This window comes from Dermochelys coriacea, chromosome 3 (genome assembly GCF_009764565.3).
Source record: "Dermochelys coriacea isolate rDerCor1 chromosome 3, rDerCor1.pri.v4, whole genome shotgun sequence".
Lineage (NCBI taxonomy): Eukaryota > Metazoa > Chordata > Testudines > Dermochelyidae > Dermochelys > Dermochelys coriacea.
The window spans coordinates 45,283,838-45,308,093 of record NC_050070.1 but is presented as its reverse complement, the minus strand read 5'-3'; the positions used below and the strand labels follow the sequence as shown (position 1 = coordinate 45,308,093).

At 39.4% G+C, this 24,256-nt stretch overlaps 1 protein-coding gene across 10 annotated transcripts in view; it reads right to left on the bottom strand.

Annotated features, from left to right (window-relative positions):
• Nucleotides 1-19,007: 19,007 nt before the first annotated feature.
• Nucleotides 19,008-24,256, bottom strand: part of MCPH1 (microcephalin 1) — a 229,824-nt gene continuing 224,575 nt past the window's right edge. For 7 of the 10 annotated variants that reach the window (XM_038397542.2, XM_043510352.1, XM_038397541.2 and 4 more), the window contains 2 exons: nt 23,719-23,956; nt 19,008-19,305 (listed from right to left, as the gene is read on the bottom strand). In XM_038397542.2, coding sequence (XP_038253470.1) covers nt 19,250-19,305; nt 23,719-23,956 — 294 coding nt within the window. In that variant the 3' untranslated portion in view covers nt 19,008-19,249. Of the gene's footprint in view, nt 19,306-23,718; nt 23,957-24,256 lie in introns of those variants that run through there. The other 3 variants (XM_043510351.1, XM_043510357.1, XM_043510358.1) reach the window with 2 other exon arrangements.

The window sequence follows — 24,256 nt, the reverse complement described above, 5'->3', positions numbered from 1 at the left end:
AATTGTGACTGAATAACAAACTATTTTATTGTAAAGTTGCAGAACTATAGTATAATAGCCCCCCAAAATTATTAAAAACAAAATTACAGTCTCTACTTGTTTTCATACATTATATCCTCTCTCTCTGTTTAAATCTTTCTTTTGAACTTTTTCCAGGAGGCCCTTTAATTGGTGATCTTTCCTTGGTATCACTGCTGATTTGTGCTTGCAGCATGACCATGTGAATTATATGTATATCTTGTTTTATTTGTTTTAATTAGGGTACAATCCTACAACTCCTGGAATATAAATTCCACAGTTAGATGGCTTGCAGGATTGAGACCACAGATTGAAGAAAGATGCTCATCTTCTTACGTTTGTATACAGCACAGATCACATTGGCTACTGATACTCAATTTAAAAAGTTTTTTTTCATGTAAAGTTTGTGATAATTTTGCCACATTCAAGTAATTGGCATCTCTTAACTCCAACAACTCCAGTTATTCAGTGCTGCAGAGTACACTACAGAGCAATGACTTATTTAGTCCACAGTTGACAACAGTGATGTAAATAATCAACAGAGACAATAAACTGTCATCTCAGCATTAAGTGAAAGGTTGTATTCACACAGAAAGAAGGCAAAATATAGTTTATTAGTAGAACAGTCTCATATAGCAATATTATTTTGTTATTCTGATTATCTTCATGCATATTTCTCCTCCATTATAACATGCATAATATTGTAACACTGTTAATAATAAATGCCTGTGAGCATACTAAGTAAATTTGTCCATCACTGTGATTGCATTTCAGTGCAAAATCAGTTCTGTTGCTAAAAAGTCACCTACATCATACTATGACAAATGTGTGCCTTCAGTTACGCCCCGCTGTGGAGATACAATATACAAAAAATACAACCTGATTCTCCTTTCATAATCCAACACTTTACCAAGCACCTCCACAATATCCTTCTATTAGTATTGTTGTATTAATTTAGATGTAATAAGTGGGTCAAAAGGTAAACATAACCCAGTCACTGTCCAACATTAAACAGTGTTCAACAAAGGTCAAGAGTTCGGTGTATAGAGACCTTGCTTAGTACCATGACAAACGCATCATTAAAATCATGTACATCTTTTATTAAGATTAAAAAAAAGAAGGAAAAACAGTTAAAGGATATGAAATTAAGTATTAACTAAGGCTTTCATTTTAACAATATCCCTTGTTTCCTTTTCCTGGAGAGAGTTTTTAGAAGGAAAAAACCCCCTTGTTTGATAGTCTTTTAGATGGTAATAACTGTCCTTTTGAGGGGAAAAAAAAAAGTTAGTTGAGATAGGCTGGAACTGCTGCTGTTAAAGTCTGATCCCATTTTATCTTCAGTGGGATTCAGCTGGAGCTAGTGGGGTGGCAATGTCATCTGGATCCCTCTCTTTGGCCCAATCTGATCAGGACATCCCTCAGGATTAGAATGAAGAAGGGTCCCAGGGGATGGCAGGGTTGGCAGCCATGATGGCGAAGCTCACTCCAGGAGCCTTGGTTTGTTCTTCGATCTCCCCACCTGCCCCAAGTCTCTTTCTTTAAAGACTCAAAAAGGGAGTGATGGGTGGATAGCCCATCTCCTTGTTATTTGTCCATCAGTTAATACACATTCATTTGGATCATTTATGTCCGGTTCCACATCCTCTATTTTTATTAAGCATGATTTCAACACAGTGCTTGAACTATACCAGGAGGCCTTAATATCTCTGCATTTCTCCCAACAACTTCACAACCTTCTAAAAAAAACTAAAAACAGGTTTAAAGGGAGTTAGATAGTCCTGTGTTCTAACAGACTGACTTACCAGAGGGCTTCCATATTGACACTAGTGCAGCCATTTATCGCCTCATTATCAGCAATATATATACTGCTCCTAGCACTATCTGAGACAACATTAGGTATTCTCCCAGTGTACTGATATAGTATATACTTCACTTTTCCCCATATATTCATGAGATCAACTCTTTTGATTCCCATAGATTAGTTCAGCAGAATGATGGGGACAAATGAAGTCTTTCCACCACTTTGTCTTGTACCAGCTCCATGGCTTTGTTCATCTTTACACTGTTCACTTATTTCGTTGTTTGTTTGTGCATGTTGCTGTGATCTCAGACTTTTCATCCCACCTCCATTTCTGAGTGGTGAATTTCTCTTGTTTGTCCGGTGATGAATGAACTTACATGCTTTTGTTTCTCTTTCCATTCTTCATTCAGTTTGGGCTAATATTCACCAAGTGTTCAACCAAGTGTTCACTCCTTGGTTGTGTTGACCAGTGTATCATAATCCATCTGCAACACTCCTCTAAGCTATCCACTGATTTGCTCCAGCACTGTTTCTGCTATTATAATACTTTACAAGTTGATTTTTGGTCAGATTTGCTATAGGAGACTTCTGCAGTCAGAAGGCCAGACATGCCCTTTCACTGGCTGCTTTTACCTTTAGCTACCCTCACTAGGTTTAGTATGCAAGTCTAAGCAAAGTCTCAGGTGTGGTGCTGCAGTGAACATACTAGGAACCACTAGTCAGATTTGAGTGATTCACAGGGACCAGCTGCAAGCAAACCACCCTTTGTGGGTGCAGGTGTCTACTATGTAGAGGACCATTTTAACTAACCCCATACATCCTAAAAATCCTAAAAAAACTCTACCTCTTAAAAATAGTAAAGTAAAACTTTAGTGCCAGTGACTGAAAATTAAGTAGTATAACTCTCCCAGCAAAAAGTTGGAATGGTTGGACATGGAGTTTGTGTTGAACATTTTGCAATTATAGACTCCTCATCTTTTATGAGGAGACAGCCCACAAGATGAGTGGTACTGGGAAGGGATGAGACACTACAGGCCATCTATTGTGGGAGGAAATTCTCCTTTATCTAGCCAATGGGAGGGAGACAAGAGGTGAAAAAAAAATAGTGGAGAGAGGAAACCCAGTTTAAATGGAATTTCAACAGCTTTCTTTTGGATGCAAAAATTAGCTCCACTTAGCTGACATCATTAAATGGAAAAGGTGGTAACTCATGTGCAAATAAGTAGACAATGTTTTCCTCGATCTGACCACAGAAAAGCATTGAATTTAAATGGGAAAATTTACTTGCAGATTTCAATAAATTTTGGTCCTGATGCTCAGTAGAAAGATTATCTAAAATCTGTGACAATATATCATATTCAACAATCTATTACCCAGATTTCCTCAGATTTCCCAAAGCCACAGTGGAACAGAGTTCTGCTTCACCAATTTCCAGTGACAGAGGAAGTGATGTTCAGGCACTACCTGAAAAAAATGGTTACTCACCTCTCATAACTGTTGTTCTTCGAGATGTGTTGCTCATGTCCATTCCAATTAGGTGCGTGCGCGCCACATGCCCAGTCATCAGAAAGTTTTTCCCCTAGCAGCACCCATCAGGTCAGCTGTGGAGCCTCCTAGAGTGGCATCTTCATGGCGCTCAATATATGACCCTGCTGACCCGGCACCTCCTTCATGCCGGTTACTCCTACAGAGGGGAAGGCAAGTGGGTTTGGAATGGATATGATCAACAAATCTCGAAGAACAACAGTTATGAGAGGTAAGTAACCGTTTTTCTTCTTCGTGTGATTGCTCATATCTATTCCAATTAGGTGACTCCCAAGCCTTACCTAGGTGGTGAGGTCAGAGTTAAGGAAACGCTGATTGCAGCACCGCTCTGCCGAAAGCTGCATCATCTCTGGCATGCAGGACAATGGCGTAGTGAGAGGTGAAGGTATGCACCAAGGACCAAGTTGCTGCCCTGCAGATTTCTTGGATCAGGACCTGGGCCAAGAACGCTGCTGACGAGGCCTGGGCCCTAGTAGAGTGTGCTGTAAGAGCTGGGGCTGGTACTTTGGCCAGTTCATAGCACATGCGGATGCACAACATGATTCAGGAAGATATTCTTTGAGATGAGACTGGGAGCCCTTTCATCCAGTCTGCCACCGCTATGAACAACTGGTTCAATTTTCTGAACGGCATAGTGCATTCGATGTAGAAAGCTAGTGCTCGCCGAACATCGAGGGAGTGCAGCCTCTGCTCCCGGTTACTGCCATGAGGTTTAGGATAAAAGACGGGCAGGAAAATGTCCTGTCTGGTGAGGAAGTGCAACACCACCTTGGGGAGAAAGGCTGGGTGCAGCCTGAGCTGCGGGCCTTTAGCTCAGACACCCTCCTCACAGAAGTAATGGCGACCAGGAAAGCTACCTTCCATGACAGATACAGGAGGGAGCAAGGTGCCAGTGGTTCGAATGGGGGCCCCATGGGCCTGGAGAGGACCAGGTTAAGGTCCTGCACAGGGACAGGCTGCCTGATCGGGGGATGTAGGCGGTCCAGACCTTTGAGGAAGCAATCAACCATAGGGCTGGGGAAGATGGATCAACCAGACGCTCCTGTTTCAGGTGTAGGAGGTAATCCAATATGAGAGGTACAGGCGCCTGGGGGAGGGGGGGTATACGATGCTGGTCAGACCAGCACAAGAATCTCTCTCACTTTGCCAGATACGTGGCTCTAGTGGAGGGCTTTCTGCTGCCAAGGGGGACGTCCCTTACTTGTTCTGAGCACAGAAGTTCCATGGGGTTCAGCCACAAAGCTTCCAAGCTGAGAGGTGGAGGGACCACAGGCCAGAGTGATGGAGGCGATCGTGGCCCTGAGTGAGTAAGTCAGGAAGGAGAAGTAATGTGACCGGTGTGTCCACTGACAGCTCCAGTAGCTTAGTGTACCAGTGTTGTCGAGGCCATGCTGGAGTTATCAGTATACCTTTGACCCCTCCCTGTGGACCTTGAGCAGGATCTGGTGCACGAGAGGGAACTGGGGAAAGGCATAGGGCAGGCAACCTTTCCAGGGTAGCAGGAATGCATCCATGAATGAGCCTGGAAGGAGCAGAACATTGGGCACTTCCTGTTGCGTGGGGTGGTAAACAGGTTGACCTGGGGAAACCCCCACCTTTGGAAAATGGGGTATATATCATCCAGCCGGATGGACCACTTGTGTGTGCAGAAGGACCTGCTGAGGTGTTCCGCCAGCATGTTCTGAACTCCTCGTAGAAAGGATGCTTCTAACTGAATGGAGTGGGCTATACAGAACTCCCACAACTGGAGGGCCTCCTGGCATAGGAGAGAGGAATGGGTTCCACCCTGCTTGTTGATGTAAAACATGGCCGTGGTGTTGTCCGTTAGAACTGCTCTGCACTCGCCTTGCAGTCAGGCCTGGCAGGCTAGGCGCACCACCCTCAGCTCCTTGATGTTGATATGTAGGGAGAGCTCAGCCTGCAACCACAGGCCCTGTGTTTGGAGGTCTCCCAGATACGCACCCCATCCCAGAGCTGACGCGTCCATAACCAGGGACAAGGAAAGTAGAGGGTTGTGGAAGGGGACTCCTTCGCACATTGCTTGAGGGTTGAGCCACCAGTGGAGGGATGTGAGGACCTGCCCTGGCACCGTGACTGCTGAATTTAAGCTCTTGTGCCCCAGGCGATAGGCCATAGTGAGCCATGCCTGCAAAGGTCTGAACCGCAGCCAGGCGTGCCAGGTCACACAAACAGCCATGTGGCCAAGGAGACTCAGGCACTTCCTTGCTGTTATATTTGGGAATTGCTGGAGGCTTTGAATTATGTCCATGATGGCTCAGAATCGGGTCTCTGGCAGAAGAGCTCCTGCCTGGACCGAGTCTAACACTGCCCCAATGAATTCTATTCTTTGGGTTGCTTCCAAGGTTGACTTCTCCAAGTTGAGGAGGAGACCTAGTTGTTCGAACGTGTACCTGACAAATGGATTTGGGACTGCACCTGCCCCCTGGTGTAGTCTCTGAGCAACCAGTCGTCGAGGTAGGGGTATACTTGCACCTGCTGTCGATGGAAGAAAGCAGCCATGACCGACATGCACTTGGTAACACTTGGGGGGGGCGGTTGAGAAGTCGAATGGTAGGACAGTGAATTGGTAATGCTTGTGGTTGACCACGAAGCGTAGGAAGTGCCGATGTGCAGGATGAATCTCTATATAGAAGTATATGTCCTTCATCTTGAGTGCGGTATACCAGTCTCCTGGATCCAGGGAGGGGATAATGGTGCCCAGGGAGACTATGTGGAACTTCAACTTTATCATGAATTTGTTGAGTCCATGCAGAAAGGGTCCGAGACCCTCAGCCTTGGGGATTAGGAAGTAGCGGGAGTAGAATCCCTTGCCCCTTAGCTCCTGAGTAACCTCCTCCACCACTCTTGTGACAAATGAAGGGTGTGGAGGAGCTCCCTTTTATAAACACCTAGCCAGTCCCTCTTGGTGTCTGTTCTCTGCTTGCTTTACCTGTAAAGGGTTAACAAGCCCACAGGTAAAAAAAAAAGGAGTGGGCACCTAACCAAAAGACCCAGTGGGAAGGTTAGAACTTTTAAAATTGGGAAAGAAACTTACCCTTTGTCTGTTGTTCTCTGGAGAAGGAGACACAGAGCAGCAATGCTGTGTAAGGCTTGAACCAGGTATAAAAATTCATAAAATCATAGAATATCAGGGTTGGAAGGGACCTCAGGAGGTCATCTAGTCCAACCCCCTGCTCAAAGCAGGACCAAGCCTCAACTAAATCATCCCAGCCAGGGCTTTGTCAAGCCTGACCGTAAAACCTCTGAGGAAGGAGATTCCACCACCTCCCTAGATAACCCATTCCAGTGCTTCACCACCCTTCTAGTGAAAAAGTTTTTCCTAATATCCAGCCTACACCTCTCCCACTGCAACTTGAGACCATTACTCCTGGGTCTGTCTTCTTCAAGAAGAAATTATTTGGATAGGGAATGTTTCAGACACAATCAGGTTTATTTTTTATTTTGGCTTGTGGATCTCCTCTGTTCTAACCCCAATGCTTTTGTTTGCTTGTAACTTTTAAGCTGAACCCCCCAAAAAGCTAGTTTGGGTGCTTAATTTTTGGAATTGCTCTTTTAAAATCTAGCAAAAGTCTAAGTTCCAGATGTATTTTTTTCTTCTTAATAAAATTAACCTTTTTTTAAGAACAGGATTGGATTTTTGGTGTCCTAAGAGGTTTGTGCATATGCTGTTTGATTAGCTGGTGGCAACAGCTAATTGTCTTTGTTTTCTTTCTCAGCTCTTCCCCGGGGGTGTGTGTGTGTGTGTGTGTGTGTGTGTATGAAAGGGCTTGAGAGTACCCCACAGGGAGGAATTCCCAAGTGTTCCTTCCTGAGTCCAAGGGTGTTTTTGTTTTTTTGTTGTTTTTTTTTGCATTTGGCAGCATTTACCAAGCCAAGGTCAGGGAAAAGCTGTAACCTTGGGAGTTTAATACAAGCCTGAAGTGGCAAGTATTAGTTTTTAGAATCCTTGCAGGCCCCTACCTTCTGCAATCAGAGCGACAGAGTGGGGATTCAGTCTTGACAGCTCCCATGGCGAGGAGTATCTGCAGCTCTTAGATAAGGAATTGCTCCTAAGAAGGGTCCCTGAACAGGGAAGGGCGTGGTAGGGAGGGTAGGAGCAGAACTGGAGAGAATATCCCACTTCCACCATGTGGAGGACCTAGTGGTCTGAAGTTATTTGGGATCAAGCACAGTAGAAGTGGGACAGACTATTCAAAAAAGACGGGGAAGGATCTAGAATAGACACCTAAGCACCGTCCTCGATCACCCCTTAAAAAGGTTTGCTTGGAATCTGATGATGGTTTAGTTGGGCCCTGGCCCTGCCCAGAGGTGCGGTTTGAAGGCTTCCTTCTGCTGTTCCTGCCCTTTCTCCTGAGGTCTAAGTGACCACCCCCACAATAATCTTGAGACCCTCCCAAAAGCTTTTCAGATCAGGACCCCCAGTTTGAGAAACACTAGTTTCTCCCCCCATTAAATCTGTATAGTAGAGGGTAAAAGTACACAGAAAACCAGATTTCACGGAGGAGACCAGATTTCATGGTCCATGATGCATTTTTCATGGATGTGAATTTAGAGGGCCCTACTCATTGAAAGTCAATAGAATTTGGGTTCCTAGCTGCCTAAATCACTTTTGAAAGTGGGACTTAGGCTGCTAAGTCACTTAAGCACTTCTGAAATTTTTATGCCTAACCTTCTTTGTGCCATTTCACTAGTAATTCCCACATTAATTATTTTCAGTACCTTGAATTCTGAAACATTAGCCAAAAGTATTCAAGCTTAGATGCTTAAAACGAATAATTTAAATCTATAATTTATGTAGGAGCCTAGGAGGGTGCAAGTGTGAATATACTGATTACCTAGCTTAGGTGCTTAATTATAGATTTAGGTGTCTAGCTTTAGACAACCACATCTTAAAACAGATCTGATCTGACTGATCAGTTCACCAGCTTCCTATTTAAACCCTCAACTGTCCACACAAATTGTTATATTGTTTCTCTTTTATATATTTTAGAGCTGTCAAGAAATTAAAAAAATTAATCGCATGATTAATCACACTGTTACACAATAATAGAATACCATTTATTTAAATACTTTTGCATATTTTCTACATTTTCAAATATATTGATTTCAATTACAATACAAAGTGTACAGTGTATTTATTTTTTATTACAAATGTTTGCACTGTAAAAAACAAAATAGTATTTTTCAATTCACACAATACAAGTACTGTAGTGAAATCTCTTTATCATGAAAATTGAACTTACAAATGTAGAATTATGTACAAAAAAACCTGCATTCAAAAATAAAATGTAAAACTTTAGAGCCTACAAGTCCACTCAGTCCTACTTTTTTAGCCAATCGCTAAGACAAACAAGTTTGTTTGCATTTACAGGAGACAATGCTGTCCACTTCTTATTTACAGTGTCACCTGAAAATAAGAATAGGTGTCCGCCTGGCACTTTTGCAGCCAATGCTACAAGGTCTTTATGTGCCAGATATGCTAAACATTTGTATGCCTCTTCATGCTTTGGCCACCATTCCAGACGATATACTTACATGCTGATGACACTCGTTAAAAAATAATGCAAGAATTAAATTTGTGTCTGAATTCCTTGGGGGAAAACTGTATGTCTCCTGCTCTGTTTTACTCACATTCTACCATATATTTCATATTATAGCAGTCTCGGATGGTGATCCAGCACATGTTGTTCGTTTTAAGAACACTTTCCCTGCAGATATGACAAAACGCAAAGAAGGTACCAGCATTAGATTTCTAAAGATAGTTACAGCACTCGTCCCAAGGTTTAAGAATCTGAAGTGCCTTCCAAAATCCGAGAGGGAAGAAGTGTGGAGCATGCTTTCAGAAGTCTTAAAAGACCAACACTCCAATGCGGAAACTACAGAACTCAAACAACGAAAAAAGAAAATTAACCTTCTGGTGGTGGCATCTGTCTCAGTCTACTCTATGCATCAGTCTACTCTGCTTTGGATGGTTATCGAGCCGAACCTGTTATCAGCATGGACACGTCCTCTGGAATGGTGGTTGAAGCATGAAGGGACATATGAATCTTTAGTTAATCTGGCACATAAATATCTTGTGATGCTGGCTACAACAGTGCCATGTGAACACCTGTTCTCACTTTCAGGAGACACTGTAAATAAGAAGTGGACAGCATTGTCTCCTGTAAATGCAAACAAACTTGTTTGTCTTGGCGATTGGCTAAAAAAGTAGGACTGCGTGGACTTGTAGGCTCTAAAGTTTTACATTGTTTTGTTTTTGAGTGCAGTTATGTAACAAAAAAAATCAACATTTGTAAATTGCCCTATAGTACTTGTATGAGGTGAATTGAAAAATACTATTTCTTTGGTTTGTCATTTTTATAGTGCAAATATTTGTAATAACAGTATAAAGTGAGCACTGTCTACTTTGTACACTATATTGTAATTGAAATCAATATATATGAAAATTAAAAAAAATCTAAATATTTAATAAATTTCAATTGGTATTCTGTTAACAGTGCGATTAATTGCAATACATTTTTTAAATCGTGATTTTTTTTGAGTTAATTATGTAAGTTAACTGCGATTAATTGACAGCCATAATATATTTATAAACTTAATCATAAATACACATTTAATGACAAAGAATCCCAAAAGAAACACCCCACCATGCTGCAGTTACAGGAAAGATGTGCTAATGTAACAGTAAAGTCAGTGCACTTCGGTAATGCTTTTTCAGCCAAAGATCTCAAAATGCTTTACAAGCACTTTAAGCTTTGCAATGCCTGTGTGAAGTAATATTTCTTTCATTGTATGGATGGATAAACTAAGGTTCAGAGAACATATATGACTTTCCCAAAGTCACACAGACTATCAGTGGCACAATCAGGAATAGGACACAGAACACCTGTCAGTCATATGCTCTAACCACATTGCTGCAAAATATATATTAACACAATAAAATTGCAAATTTGCACACACAGAAGTCAGGAGATGCAAACTTAAGCTTCTAATAGCAAGTTAAGTCTGCCACATTCCAAATAATGTATATTAAGTTATACACGTAAAAGTTTAACTCGTGATAACAATTTTACATATGTACAAGTGTCTGATTTAACGTTATTTGTATAGCATAAGTAGAGTGCCAAGCACTTTAGAGATGGATATAAAGACAACCTCCACACCCCAAAATCCCAGAGTCCAGACAGACCACTTAAATAGACAATGAACAAACATAAGGAAGAGTGTGTGGAAATTGACAATGTAACATAATTGAATGGTGATGTTTCGCATTTGTCTTAATAGTTCCACATTTTTATTTTTCATTTTTTTTATTATAAATAAGGTACTATGATTCTAGCTGTCAGTTAAACTGTGTCAGAGTGTTACCACTGAAATCTTCAAGAGTCTGAGGTCTTTCTGGATTCAAATTTGCACCCCAAAATCCTTCAGTATCTTCCTTAATTATGGACATGTAGATTCAACTGAATAACTATCTTCAAGAGATACCCGGATGTGGAAATGAAAAAAAAAACCCATGGAAAATAGAATCCCCATTCCCTCGCCCCTTTTCTAAAAGTCTAGACTCTATTATTTACATCCCATCTCTTTTATGTGGGGCATCAAAATGTTCAGCATCCTTACAGTCATTAAAGATATTCCTCTTTTTATTAAGCAAGAAACAGAACTTAGCTGGGAACAAAATAACAGCATTGATTCCCAGACTAGAGAACTCTGCTTTTAGTGACAATTTTTTTATTCAAGCCTGTGTTGCCTGGGCAATGTCTGGAAAAATATAAATTCTGTTCTTTAAAGAGGAAGTACTCTGTCTCCAAACTTCTGAAATGGCTATCTTTGTATTTTACTGAAATATGATGGAGTGTGTGCCCAAAAATCATATTTCTAGTCAGGAGAATTTCTAAGTGGGTGTGAATTTTAAAAGTTATTCTGGGAGATTCAGCCATCAATGGGGTAATAACAGATTTCTTCAAGAGTCCATTAAAAGTGGCATAAGCATCAACACTGAAACCTCTTCACAAAGGTCAAGTACATGTAAGTTACATTTTATTGTAATGGTCTCAAATGTCTTGGTTTTCCTACGCAGTAACACACGGGCTAAATTCAGAGCAGGTCTGAATTTGCCCCACTGTCATTAATAAAAGTGCTATGTTGCTCCTAGAATTGTCTGTTTTAACTGATGCCCCTGAATTTTCCTTGATCTAAAGGTTAAGATACAGAATTTTAGACTTTGGTTCAGTTTACTCAGTATAGGGACAGAGACATAGAATTATAGAATATCAGGGTTGGAAGGGACCTCAGGAGATCATCTAAGCCCAACCCCCTGCTCAAAGCAGGACCAATCCCCAATTTTTTTTGCCCCAGATCCCAAATGGCCCCCTCAAGGATTGAACTCACAACCCTGGATTTAGCAGGCCAATGCTCAAACCACTGAGCTATCCCTCCCCCTATCTTCATTTAGCATCCAGAGTGTTACAGGTCAATTCACTTTCAGTCCCCCATGTGCATCATTCCTCTTCAGGGTGGATACAAATCAATGATTTTTTAATCAAAAAAATTGGATTTTTTTGATAAAATGCTTTTTGAGGGAAAAAAAAACTATCTAAAGATAGCTTTAAGATACTTTACAGCTCAAAGATATATAATGGAATAGGGATTATAAATTCTAATTCTATAGTGTGAGATAATATATTCATGTAATGTTTAAGAAAAGATTTGTAAATGAGTTGCAATAGTTCATGGACCCAATCTTATGGGGTTCCAGGGACTTCTGTATAGATTAGTTAGGTTAATCTTTCTATCTACCCAATGGAACTCAGTGCTTAATCTAGAAGATACCATCAGAAATGCTTAGTTTTGAAGTTCCCAAACTGTGGATTTGTGTCTCTATGCTTAACAGAAAAAATGCTTTTAAAAAGATAAATAAATATATAGAGATGAGAAATAACAGACCTCAACCCTATTGTCCCTCTGCAAATTTGTGTACACAGAGTCAATCCCTTATTCTCTCACTAGAAGGGAAAACCTATAATGGCAGCGGGCCGTAAAAGAAACCCAGTCTGGAAATAAGAGCCATTCAAGAAATATATGTTTGCTGATGATGTTTTAAAGAAAGTCATACCAGGGAACTGGTGGAAGTCACTTAAGCACTTGGATTCAGAGACTGTTGAAGTCATAATCTCTCTTTTAACAGCAGTAGCTTCTTCTGCTGGTGTAGAAAGAATATTTTCTTCCTTTGGACTAATTTATTCCAAATTGAGAAATCGTTTGAGACCTGAAAAAGCAGGAAAGCTTTCTTTTCTTTTCCAGATTATGCACAAACAGGAAAATGAAGGTGGAGACGACTGAGTTAGCTGCAGAAGCCAATATTTTAAGTTGATCATGTTGACCTGGCTGACATAGTCGATTACATTTTTTTTTTAAATTTCATTTAAATATTTTAGTTAAAAACAATTTTAACAAAAACAAACCTGATTTTAAAAAATGTGAATGTTTAAATTCAAAAATTAATATGCTTGTTTTGTTAAAATATTATATGTTTGCTGTTGAAGAAAAAAATCCAGAATACATAACGTTGTTTTAGTTAAATAAAACAATTTAAATGTCTGTCTGGTGATGTTCTCCTCTTAATACAGCAAGGAAAGAAAATCCTCCAAATATTAATGATTAACCTGTTGAACTGGAGATAGTTCAGCTACTCATGACTTCATAAATATCTGCTTCAGTTGCCTTTGGTAAATGAAATAACCAAACAATCATTCATTTTCTGATACAGCTGTAAAAGTAAATCTGAAAAGTTTTCAAAATAAATCATTTTTTAAAATGTATAGTGTGTACCTTCTAAAAATGAAACTACATCTATCTCTGAGTTGTGAAGAATATGTATTAAGGGTATAACAACCAACAAGAATGCACTTTTATGTAAAATCCATGATTAAATAGTCTTTCTAACTAGTGATTTAAATCAAATCCACCCTGTTCTTCTTTGTCGTTAGGTTTATCCCAGGACTCAAGTGACCACTCTACAACATTTCTCCTAATAGAGCTTTCTGTGCCCCTGACTTTGAGTGACTAAACCAGAAGGATACCTATGTCTCCACTCTAAGCCATCAAAATCTGAAGGGTGGCTCTCCTTCTGACCCTCACCCCCAAAAGATGTCTTGCAGTACTTACCCCAAATGGCAGTCAACATTTGAAAAGTTCCCTTCCATACAACCAGACTTACGCAAGATAAAAAACAGGGAGAAAATTCAATTAAAGGTTAAGCAGAGGGGCCAGGCGTCTGCTACATCCCCATTGTGACATGATCTTTTAACAAAAGGCAAAACTCCTGAAACCTGGAACTTTAGATCTCTCCAGTGAGTCAGCGTCTGGGATAGGTGAGACTCCTGTAGATGCTACCTTTTAAGTGCGGGCAATCACAACATCATCATCTGATATAAAGTGAAATCTCTAGGTGTATATATCATGAGACTACACAAAGCCTCATTGGGAGAAGATACAGTCTTACAGCATTATTTATTACGTGCTGAAAACAGGCATAGAACTGTACAAAGTACAAACAAAGACAGTCTTGCCAAAGAGTTTACATTCTAATCTAGATGACACAAGAAGTGCTAGTTAAGAGGAAGTAACTTAACAGTTTATTTTAGAAAATGTATAGTAAACGTCTCCTATTATTTTTCATTGTTTGTATTGCGGGCTAAAGACAACCACCAAGTTGGATCCCATCACAGAAGGTATTGTAAAAACAAATAATGCCCTTACAATTAAAAGACATGACATAACAGTCAGAGAATACAAACAAGCCATGGGGGTGAGAGTGGGGTAGACAAGGCAACAGATATAACAGAATGTGCACAATTCTTAGCCAGTCAGTAGCACTGATCACAGCTCTCCACCTGCCTAGCCATTATCAGGTTGCAGTTTACTGTTTGCATTAAGGAAGCAGTGATTTTTAAGGAGGGACTTGAAGGAGGTGGTGGCTCTAAGGATTAGGGAGCTGTTCTTAGGCACAAGAGGTGGTGTGTGAGAAAGTGCAAAAGTGCTTGTCAGAGAAGCAGAAAATCAGGTGATCAAGGTTGGCATCTTTGCAGAGCGAAGGTGGGACGTGACCTGCGATAGTGAAACTGGCCAGGTGGATAGGGTGAGACTAAACTGTGGACAGCTTTGTAGGTAAGGACAAGAAATTTGTCTCTGATAAATTGGAAGAAAGGGAGCCAGTAAGAGGGACTTAAAGGGTGAGCTCACAGCAAGTCAGAGCAATGAGCCAAGAAAATAATCTTAAGTAGAAGCATTTCACCTGGACTTGAGTGGGGAGCAAGTTCAGGTACCAAGGCCAGTGAGATTACAGTAGATGAGGCGCTAATGAGCAGGGAGGGTTTGGACAAATGTTTTGGCAGAGAGGAAAGATTAGATCTTACAGATACTGTGCAGGAAGGGGCAAGATTTAGACATGATCTAGAGGTAAGATTCAAAGGAGAGGGATGAGTCAAAGATAGAGCCAGGATTATAGGACTGAGTGACAGAGGATCATGGAATTTTGTGGGCATTATGGAAAAAGTGGGGTTTTGGAGCAATTTGAACGAAGAGAGGGTGGTGGCCTGACAGAATAGGATACACTGGTTATAATTCCTTTTGATTTAAACAAAAGATTATGTGTATACACATGCACTCATGTAAATGAACCTGCCCTTTTGCCGACAAGTCCTCTTTCTCTGTAAGCAGGGTCTGTGCAACATCCTTATGTAAAGGAAGTTCTCCCACCTTTGTCAAGGCTAATTCTTCCTTGTTTACCCTGTGTTTCAGTCTGCGATCTTTTGATATTTAGATGTAAACATCCCGCTTTATAATTTGGACATGATGTCATCTTTGGAATCAGTAGACAATTTCTCAGTGTGCAACAGCATGGAGTAAGTTTATTATTGTCTCCTTTTCTACACATTGTACCCAGAAGTTCACAATTCTGAGATTGAAAAGCTGCTGTTTTAAGTTTATCCACGAGACAAAATTTAATTTCCACTGGTCATGGTAAAGTAATTATATTTCTTTAATGATTTCACTTTATATCAGATGAAGTTTTGATTGCCACCACTTAAATAAAAGGTAGCATCTATAGAAGTTTCACCTGCCTCAGAACCTGGTTATTTACCGGAGAGATTCAAAGTTCCAGATTCAGGAGTTTTGCCTGTTGTTAAAAGATCATGTCACAATGGGGTTATAGCAGACATCAGGCCCCACCCTGCAGGATCAAACCATAAAGAGTTCAGTTTGGTTCTATTCCTTATCTTTAAACTATTAATTGAGAACACATAAATCAGTTACACAGGAGAGTTGTGGGGGTGGTAACCTTGATGGTGAAACTTGCGCCTTTCAGTCCAGCTATCCCAGTTGTTTTGGTCCTCCCTCCCCAAAGTTTCTTTTTTAAGGATGGCAAAAAGGGCTGATGGGTAGAATAGGCCAACCTCTCATTATTCTGTCACCAATTAGGCCTAATTTCTGACACTCCAACTTTGGTCTAATAATTTCGCATTCCATTCTCCTTTGTTTACCACTCACAATCTTGACACGGTCCTGAGTGAGACCTTTGTTTGGACTAATTCAGTCTGTCTTTAGTTTTTGCTGACTTTTAAAAGCAATTTTATATAACAGGGAGAGTTGGACTTTTGTTACTTTGGATAATTTAGAGAACAGGCCTCTGCACAAAAATTATCAGGTAGTGCTTTGGGGCATTGGCTCTCCAGCAACACACTGCAAACCACCAGATAATGCCTCTCTGCAAAGGAAAGCCACCTCAGAAGCTTCAAACAAACCTTTGGCACCACGTTAGTTACACCCTGGTGCTACCCCATCAACTCCTCAGCCTTGAGGAAGAGTTTAAGCTTCCAATTAGAGGCCAGAGCACTGTCTCATATCTAGGCCAACCATAGAACTATGATCTGCTTTGCCAACTCCCAGTAAGAGCTCTATACAGAAAGCATAGTTAACAAGTTTAAAATACCAGCTGCTAGTTGCCACCTAAAGCTTTAAAATACCTAAGGTTGTATGTTTGTACTATGCAAAGAACATTCCAGAATAACCACCCAGTTATTCTTACCATAAGAAGACCTAAAGATGGAGAATAATACTAAGAGAAAAAAATCACTGCTTAACACACGTAGGTACACAGCTTGCAATTTGTTAACCTGTTATTCGCCCTTTCATTGATCAAACCAGACTCCAGTTACTGCAGACACTCAAACTTCCATATTCTCCAGTTTTCAGCCAGACTTCTTTCTATTTCTGAGTTGTTGACCTTGACCACAGTATTCTAGCTTATTGAGCTGAGATAGTGTTTCTGCGACACCTCCAATCATGGTTTGGAAATTATACAAACCAAATTTCACTGACTGCCACTCTTCTTATTCAGAAACATTAATTAAAAATTCTTTTGCAACTAAGATCCTAAGTGCCTTCACAGAGAAACAAGCTTTAGAGTTAATAGAGTTTCTGGCTCAGAATCTGTTGATAGTACCTTTCCAGATGATGCAGTTATCCTGGGTACTGTTTCATTAAGACACAGGAGTTTCTTATACTGGAACCATAAATAGAAAACTAAGCTACACAACACATTTTACAAGCATTTTTATTTAAAAAGTAATAACCACCAAAATGTGTCCCTCTGGATGAATCAGGAAAATAAAAACATAAAAGTAGCTAAACAAATCTGTGCTTTAATAAATCCACAACAGATGGCTCCTATATTAGCAACAACGTAGCCATTTACAGGCTTGTTATCCACTCTATATAGTGCCCAAAAGCATTTATAATCTAAAACTGCTTGCAAGGAAATCAATGCCCAATCCACCCACCGACCATTAGTTTCCACTCTTGCCATCAAACATTCTTCAGTCAATCTTGTATTATTAGCCACTGTGGCTGTAAAGAGGATGTTTTAGGCTCTATTTTGTTTTGGAAGGAACCCTTTTAGAATGATGCAGGGTGCGAGGGGTGAGCCACTATCTGCCAGCTAATTGTTTAGGGCCCAATTCAGCACTTAAATACACGCGTATGTTCAATTGACGTTGACCTCTGAACAGTCATGGAGAGCAGTTACTGAACAGCACAGAAGTCAAATTTCAGTTAAAGCTCTCATGCATGGATGACACTGTGATCTGGGTTCAGGGACATTTCTTTTCTCTTTGATTTCAGCAACGATCTTAATACGCAATTTGCTATAGTGAACAATGCTGCACAGTAGCACTGACTGACTTAAGGGCTCGTGGACATGCAAAGAGAAACTAGGGTTTAATTTTTCCTTGTTAATGTGTGTCTTGTAGCTTCTGAGAGTCTTAATATCCTCCCTTAAAGGCAGTCTTATTGTTGCTTTTATTCACATTTCAGTCTAAAAAGATAATGCTTCTCAGTTTTAATTCCAATATAGAAGACTTACAGTATTTGAAGACTAGTGGAGACCATTTTAGCTGATTTCCTCTCATCCAATGTCAATGTTGTTGTTAACATAAGAATCTATATTTAATAACATGAATTCAGCTAATGATTATACATAATGCACCATGGCCAATGATGATAAATGCAAAGTAATGCACATTGGAAAATGTAATTCTAACTATACATATATAATGATAGGGTCTAGATTACCTGTTACCACTAAAGAAAGAGATCTTGGAGTCATTGTGGCTAGTTCTCTGAAAACATCCACTCAGTGTGCAGCAGCACTTGGATCACTTGATGATTACCTGTTCTGTTCATTTCCTCTGAAGCCTGGTATTGGTCATATTTGGAAGACAGGATACTGGGCTATATGGGCCATTGGTCTGACCCAATATGGTCAGTCTTATGTCCACACTGGCACTTAGGTCAGCATGAGTTATGCCGCTCAGGGGGGTGGCTAATTCACATCCCTGAGTTTTTATCATTGTGTGTGTTACATGTTTACAGGGCAGGTATGAAAACAAAGTTCTTGGCCTCAAGACCTTCCACTCTAGATAACAATGCTGAGATTTTCAAAGCGATCTAGGCAATTTGGATCACCATCAATTTCAATGAAAATTGGGCATCCAAATCCTTGTGTAGCTTTGAAAATCTCAGCTTCAGTGCACAAATACAAGCGGGAACTAGAGCAGTGCGATGAAATGATGATGTTTATGAAGTATGTATCTTGTTAGGTCTGTGATTTTTGCTTGGAACTTTATTTTTAGTACAGAATTTCCATTGTCTTAGTTTAACAATTCTCTGAGGGGAGGACTGAGGTTGAAAGGCATGTGTTATATGCTGCAGTGAAATTATTTGATTATCCGTTACTTTTACTGGTGCTCATATGTCATCCCATAAATATGAGGTTGTATAATTATATCTAAATATATACTACATACTAAGTTTAAAAAAAATTAGACATAACCCTGTGCCCACTTAAAAGTTGTCTTCAGACTGGTTTGTGTTTATATTTGGAATTATTACACCAGGATAATCTTTCCATAAGCACCTAAGTGACAGGCTCTTAAGTCGAAAAGGGGACCTGGGAGCCGAAGTTACTTAGTTGCTTTTGAAAATGTTGCCTCCACTATATAATGCTTGTACATGAGACCAGAATTAGGCCCAAAGACTTGCACAGTGTACAAATAAATACAAAGCAAAAGGATTTTTATTGGGCAAATACCTTATTACAAAAGGCTAATCAAAGGATTTCATTAGACAGACATTTAGATGAGACTCACCACACTGTACCAAACTTTTGGCTGTATTTAAAAACCCATTACTGTCTCTTCATAAAATCTTGTATTCACTGTTTGTTCAGCTTCTTACTTAATTGAAAACTGGACACCTTTACTAATTTTCTCACAACCATAAGGAGGCTCTTGAGTTCGCTCATTGCTGGAACATGTAGTTTTCCAGAGGACATATCCTGTGCTGAGTGACTGAATCTACAGGAAATCAAAAAGAAATATGTTATATACTAGCATATTAGGATGCTAACAAATAGCTTCTTATTAAAAAGGAAATATATGCTTTGTATAACACAATATATGCTACTAACAAAATAAACTCAGCAGACTGAAATTTTGGTATAAAGTACCTCTTAGGAGCTGAGAACATAGGGAATGAGAAGGACCATAAAAATATATGCTAGTGGTATAGTATGTACACAGCACACACCTCCAATCTGCTTTTTAAAAAAAAATGGATTTCATTGTCTATCTCTCAGGTATCAAATATGTGATTGACTGTAGGACTAATTTATTCAGTAGCGAACAGCTGGCATTGGGTGTGGAAAGCAGAACATATATAACCAGAAACTAACTAGATTACATAAACTAGGGCTACATTCTGACAACATTAAGAGCATCAACACTGGATAAATCCCTGAGTAATATTTGAATCTAGCCATTTGACTGGATTTTTATTTGTACAAATCTGATATCCCACATACTTTCAATATTAGATTGGAAGGGACACATTTTCAAACAGGTCTGTACTCAGCCTCCATTTTTCTTGGGTATGTACGTACACTCACAATGTATAGGTACACATATCTGCATGCACACTTTAACTATTCTAGGTGTGGATCTACAAACCTAGGTGTATACCTAGAAAACGTGCATCTGTTGGAATTGATTCAGGATTGGATTGATTGATATGGGATTTTGGGTCAGCCCATTATAAAGATATGGCCCTTTTGCAAAATTGAGAGCCTAATTTGGATGTTGACAGCCCCTCCTGCAAACTTCAGTAGTGTTTGGATTCAGAGATCTGGTTCAGGCACAACTCTAAAGCACTACAAAGAGGTGAACTAGAAGAGTAATTACTTCATTACAACTAGGCATGACAAAATTCAATTTTTTTTAAATAAATTGGAGACTATATCAATGTTCATTTTAAGCATTTTTTGATTTTAATCCAGTTGAATTTTTACAGTTGCCATAGTTTTGGGTTTTAAACTTTATTCTATTTTTTATTTAATTTTTTATAGTTGTGGGAGATTTTGGGGGGATCAGACAATTATCTAATGACAGTAGATTTTGAGATTCAAAAAGCTGTTTATAAACACTTTATAAAGCTGTGTATATTTTATAGCTGTTTAAAAAACACTGTGTCAAAATATAAAAAGGAAATAGCCTTAAATCAAACATTAAATTCTCAAGCAGCAGTTTTTTACTTTGCCTATCAATATTTTTAAATTCGGTTTGTGTGTGTACAGTGAAATCTATGTTTACCAACATTTACTGATAAAAATCTAATCCTTCCATGCCTAATTATAACAGGTTAATTCAATACCCCTAGCAAGATGAAGGGGAATGTTTCAAGTGGCAGCTAATTCCAGCTGAGACTGATTTTCACAGAGCTTCACCCACACAGCTCTCACAGCAGGATACAAAGGGACAATATGCAACTAATGAAAGGCAAACAAGGCATTACATAGAACACTCTCACAGCTTAACACACAGAGCACGACACTTAGTGTATGTCTATACAGCGATAAAAAGCCCACAGCTGGCCCAGGTCAGTTGATTTGGGCTCAGGCTCCAGGGCTGAAAAATTGCAGTGTGGACATTTGGGCTTGTGCTGGAGCCCAAGCTCTGGGACCCTGCAGGGATGGAGGGTCTTAGAGCTCAGGCTCCAGCCTGAGTCCCAACGTCCACACAGCGATTTTTAACCTCACAGCCCATGCCCCACGAGCCCAAATCAGCTGACCCAGACCTGCCGTGGCTGTACCATGGATATTTTATCCCTGAGTAGTCATACCCTTTCCTACTGAGGGCTGTAAATTAACTGTTTCATACACAGTAATTACCAAGCATTCTTTTAACAGCTTGATTTTATTTCTGCATTGGGAAGGAGATCAGTTAAATGAACTAAAAATATTTTCTAGCTCATTTATTTTTTACATGCTGACAGTGTGGGCTGCTGCTGTCCACACCTCAAGGAATTTACAATAAAAACAGACAACTGGCCTGAGAGTGTTTTTGCTTTGAGCATGGTTTCACTGTCCCCCTAGGTTCTATGGAAGAATTGGGATCCTCGGTTTTGGACCTTAAGAATCTGGCAGGAGAGGCTATACAGTGCACCATGGAAAGTATACATATAATTCAGCATTATATGTATATCAAATATTTTTAGAGATGAGCTAAAGCTGCAAAAGCACTGATGTGCCAAAGCACCCTTCTTACAGGCGTAGATTCACCAAGTTAGAGGTGTAAGTGCACTGCACTCTTTCCAGATGCTGATGTTCTAAGACTGATGGCCTGGCTCACCATCCTTCCATGGTGCCAATGGATCATGTACCTAATGGTTCAAGTACTTGTGCATATTTTGACTTTAATGACTGTTTCTGGCAGTCAGGTAGAGGAAACATCTCACCTCCAGAGCCCCTGATATCTATATATTTTAAGGCTCTTGTGCCAGTATTGATCTTTTATTAAAAACTGTCTGGAAGGTGAAACAATTAAAAACAACAACGGAAGTTAGAGGTTTAAAATAGAAGAATACAATTATAAGAAAATCATGATGAGGCTATAATGTTTGGGCAAGGATTATTGTATTAATTTCCACCAGAATTTAATACAGTAGCCATGCTGTACTATTTGAAAAAGGCACAGGAGAAAAAGTGGATCCCTGGACTAAAATTATGGACCAACGCAAAAACAACACAAACATTACCTATTGGTTATACATACATTGTTAAATGGATGTTAGAGTGTCAGTTGGGATTATTATTTATGTCCAGCTGGAAGTTATGCTTGAAATACTAATATGTCCAAGTGTATAGTTTAATTTACTACATCACAGTTCAAATCTTCTCCTCATGCCCTATTTCTGGTTCTCTGGAGTTCTGACATACCATGCTATGCTGTCTCGTCTTATCTTTGGCTCACCTGTTGTTTAATTCTGTTATGACTTTAGAGAGGGGCTCTCACATTGCAGATCAATCTAACTAAAAACTCACTTGTCTTTCAACTCTTCAATAATTGTATCTTTTATAAAGTATGAAATATACTTTTGTTTAGACAAGTGTTTTCTCCCTTACAACCCAGGTTTTCTTTCTGCTTCAACCTTCAGCAGTGTTTTTACTCAGACTTTGCAACATTATGATCATTCTGATTTATTTAACAACTAGTATCCGAAAGCTTTAGTATCTGCTGTAAAGCAGAAAGTAAAGCTAGCTTATTAAGAAGACTGTTATTCAAAACACAAATATCTTATTTTCTTGTGTTATATTATGCAAAAAGATTCTTTTTAGGAGGAGAAGACATGGAGCTAATCTAAAAGATAGATACTCTTAGGACTGTGAATCCCAAGTAGATCACCAAAAGTTTTCTTCTGTGGGGATATTGCAAATGTACACACAATTTACTGCAAGAACTTCAAGCTTAAAACTAATTTCTATGGTGTCTGAGGAAAAACCACAGGACAAGCAACTCCCAGGAACTCAGCACCCACAGATTTTAGCAAGAAATTTTCTTCAAGCAGAGTGATAGTCATAGCAAAGAACATTTCAGACATGCATACTAAATTACATATTATATACTACAAGGCAGATCCTCAGCTGGTGCAAAATGTCAGAGCCTATTGAAGCCAACAAAGCTATGACAATTTGCAGTAGCTGAGCATATTCCCCACGTATTTTTATAATCTTGAAAGACAAATTTTTCACTAGGCATTTTCAAGAGAGTGGTTCCTAAGTGTTCTCTCATAACCTACTCTAATTAGACAGGTATCACATTTAAATGAAATGACTCCCATCAAATATGGAGGGCACAATTTGAAGTAATTTGGACAGCACTATGCTAGGTCCAATTCCTAAAGGTGGGTCCAAAGATCAACCCAGCCCAGCCCTAATTTTACTAGAAAGTCCCTGACAGCATGAAATCAGGACTTCTAATGGGTAACAACTGTAGCACAGTCTGTTCCATTCTCTTCTTTCCACACTCTCTCTCTGGTAATCTTCCATCCATACTTAGGGCTTGTTTAAAGGAGCAGCAACGCTCAATATGAGGATGCAATTTCTAAAATTCACTTGTACATTAATTGGTCTGTGTAAACCCTGCTGGTACATACTAAAGATTCCCTAGTGCACAGCACTACATTAAGGCCCAATAGAAACTTTAGTGAGCAGCAGCAGCAGGGTTTACACAGACCAATTGCACTATACTAAAGTGCACTAGGGAACTTTTAGTATACACCAGCAAGTTTACAAGAACCAATTAATGTACACACATTAATATGCTTTTGAAATCACATCCCCCATAGGGCATATTATCACACTGTGTAAAAAACCCCTTAGCACATTTGAAAGCACATTTTATAGTATTATATTGGGCTGAAATTAAATCTCTTACCTAGTATCCATTTTTCTGATAAATATTTTATTTCAGGTTGCTTCTTTCCCAAATATTCTCCAATATAGATTTTGGCCTGACGTAGGGTTTTACATATTTTTCCTCCACACAACTGAACAAGTTCTCTTAGCTTGTCACATGGCGGTTGACTGGCAAGAGATATAAACATTACAGGCTGACTTGAAAAGAGGTCCTGCTGATATTTTCCTGATGACAGGTGGCGTTGAAGTCTGCAGATCTGTTTTTAAGGAAACAAGGAAATTAAGAACTAACATGTTTCAATTTCATTTATAAGCAACAAGTAAAGCTAGTGTTTGCATTTAGAAAAAGAATTCCATGATATGAAAACAACTCTTTACATTCCCATGTAAACTCTTGGGTAAGTCATACCATGATTAGCTAACAATCACTATATATATATTTTTTTATTTATGACTTTTTTTGGCTTGATACAAAAGCCAAAATATCCATGTGCCACTTACTTGATTTCCATAATCTAGCCAGGTATTTATTGAATGCTCAATCTAACATGGTATTT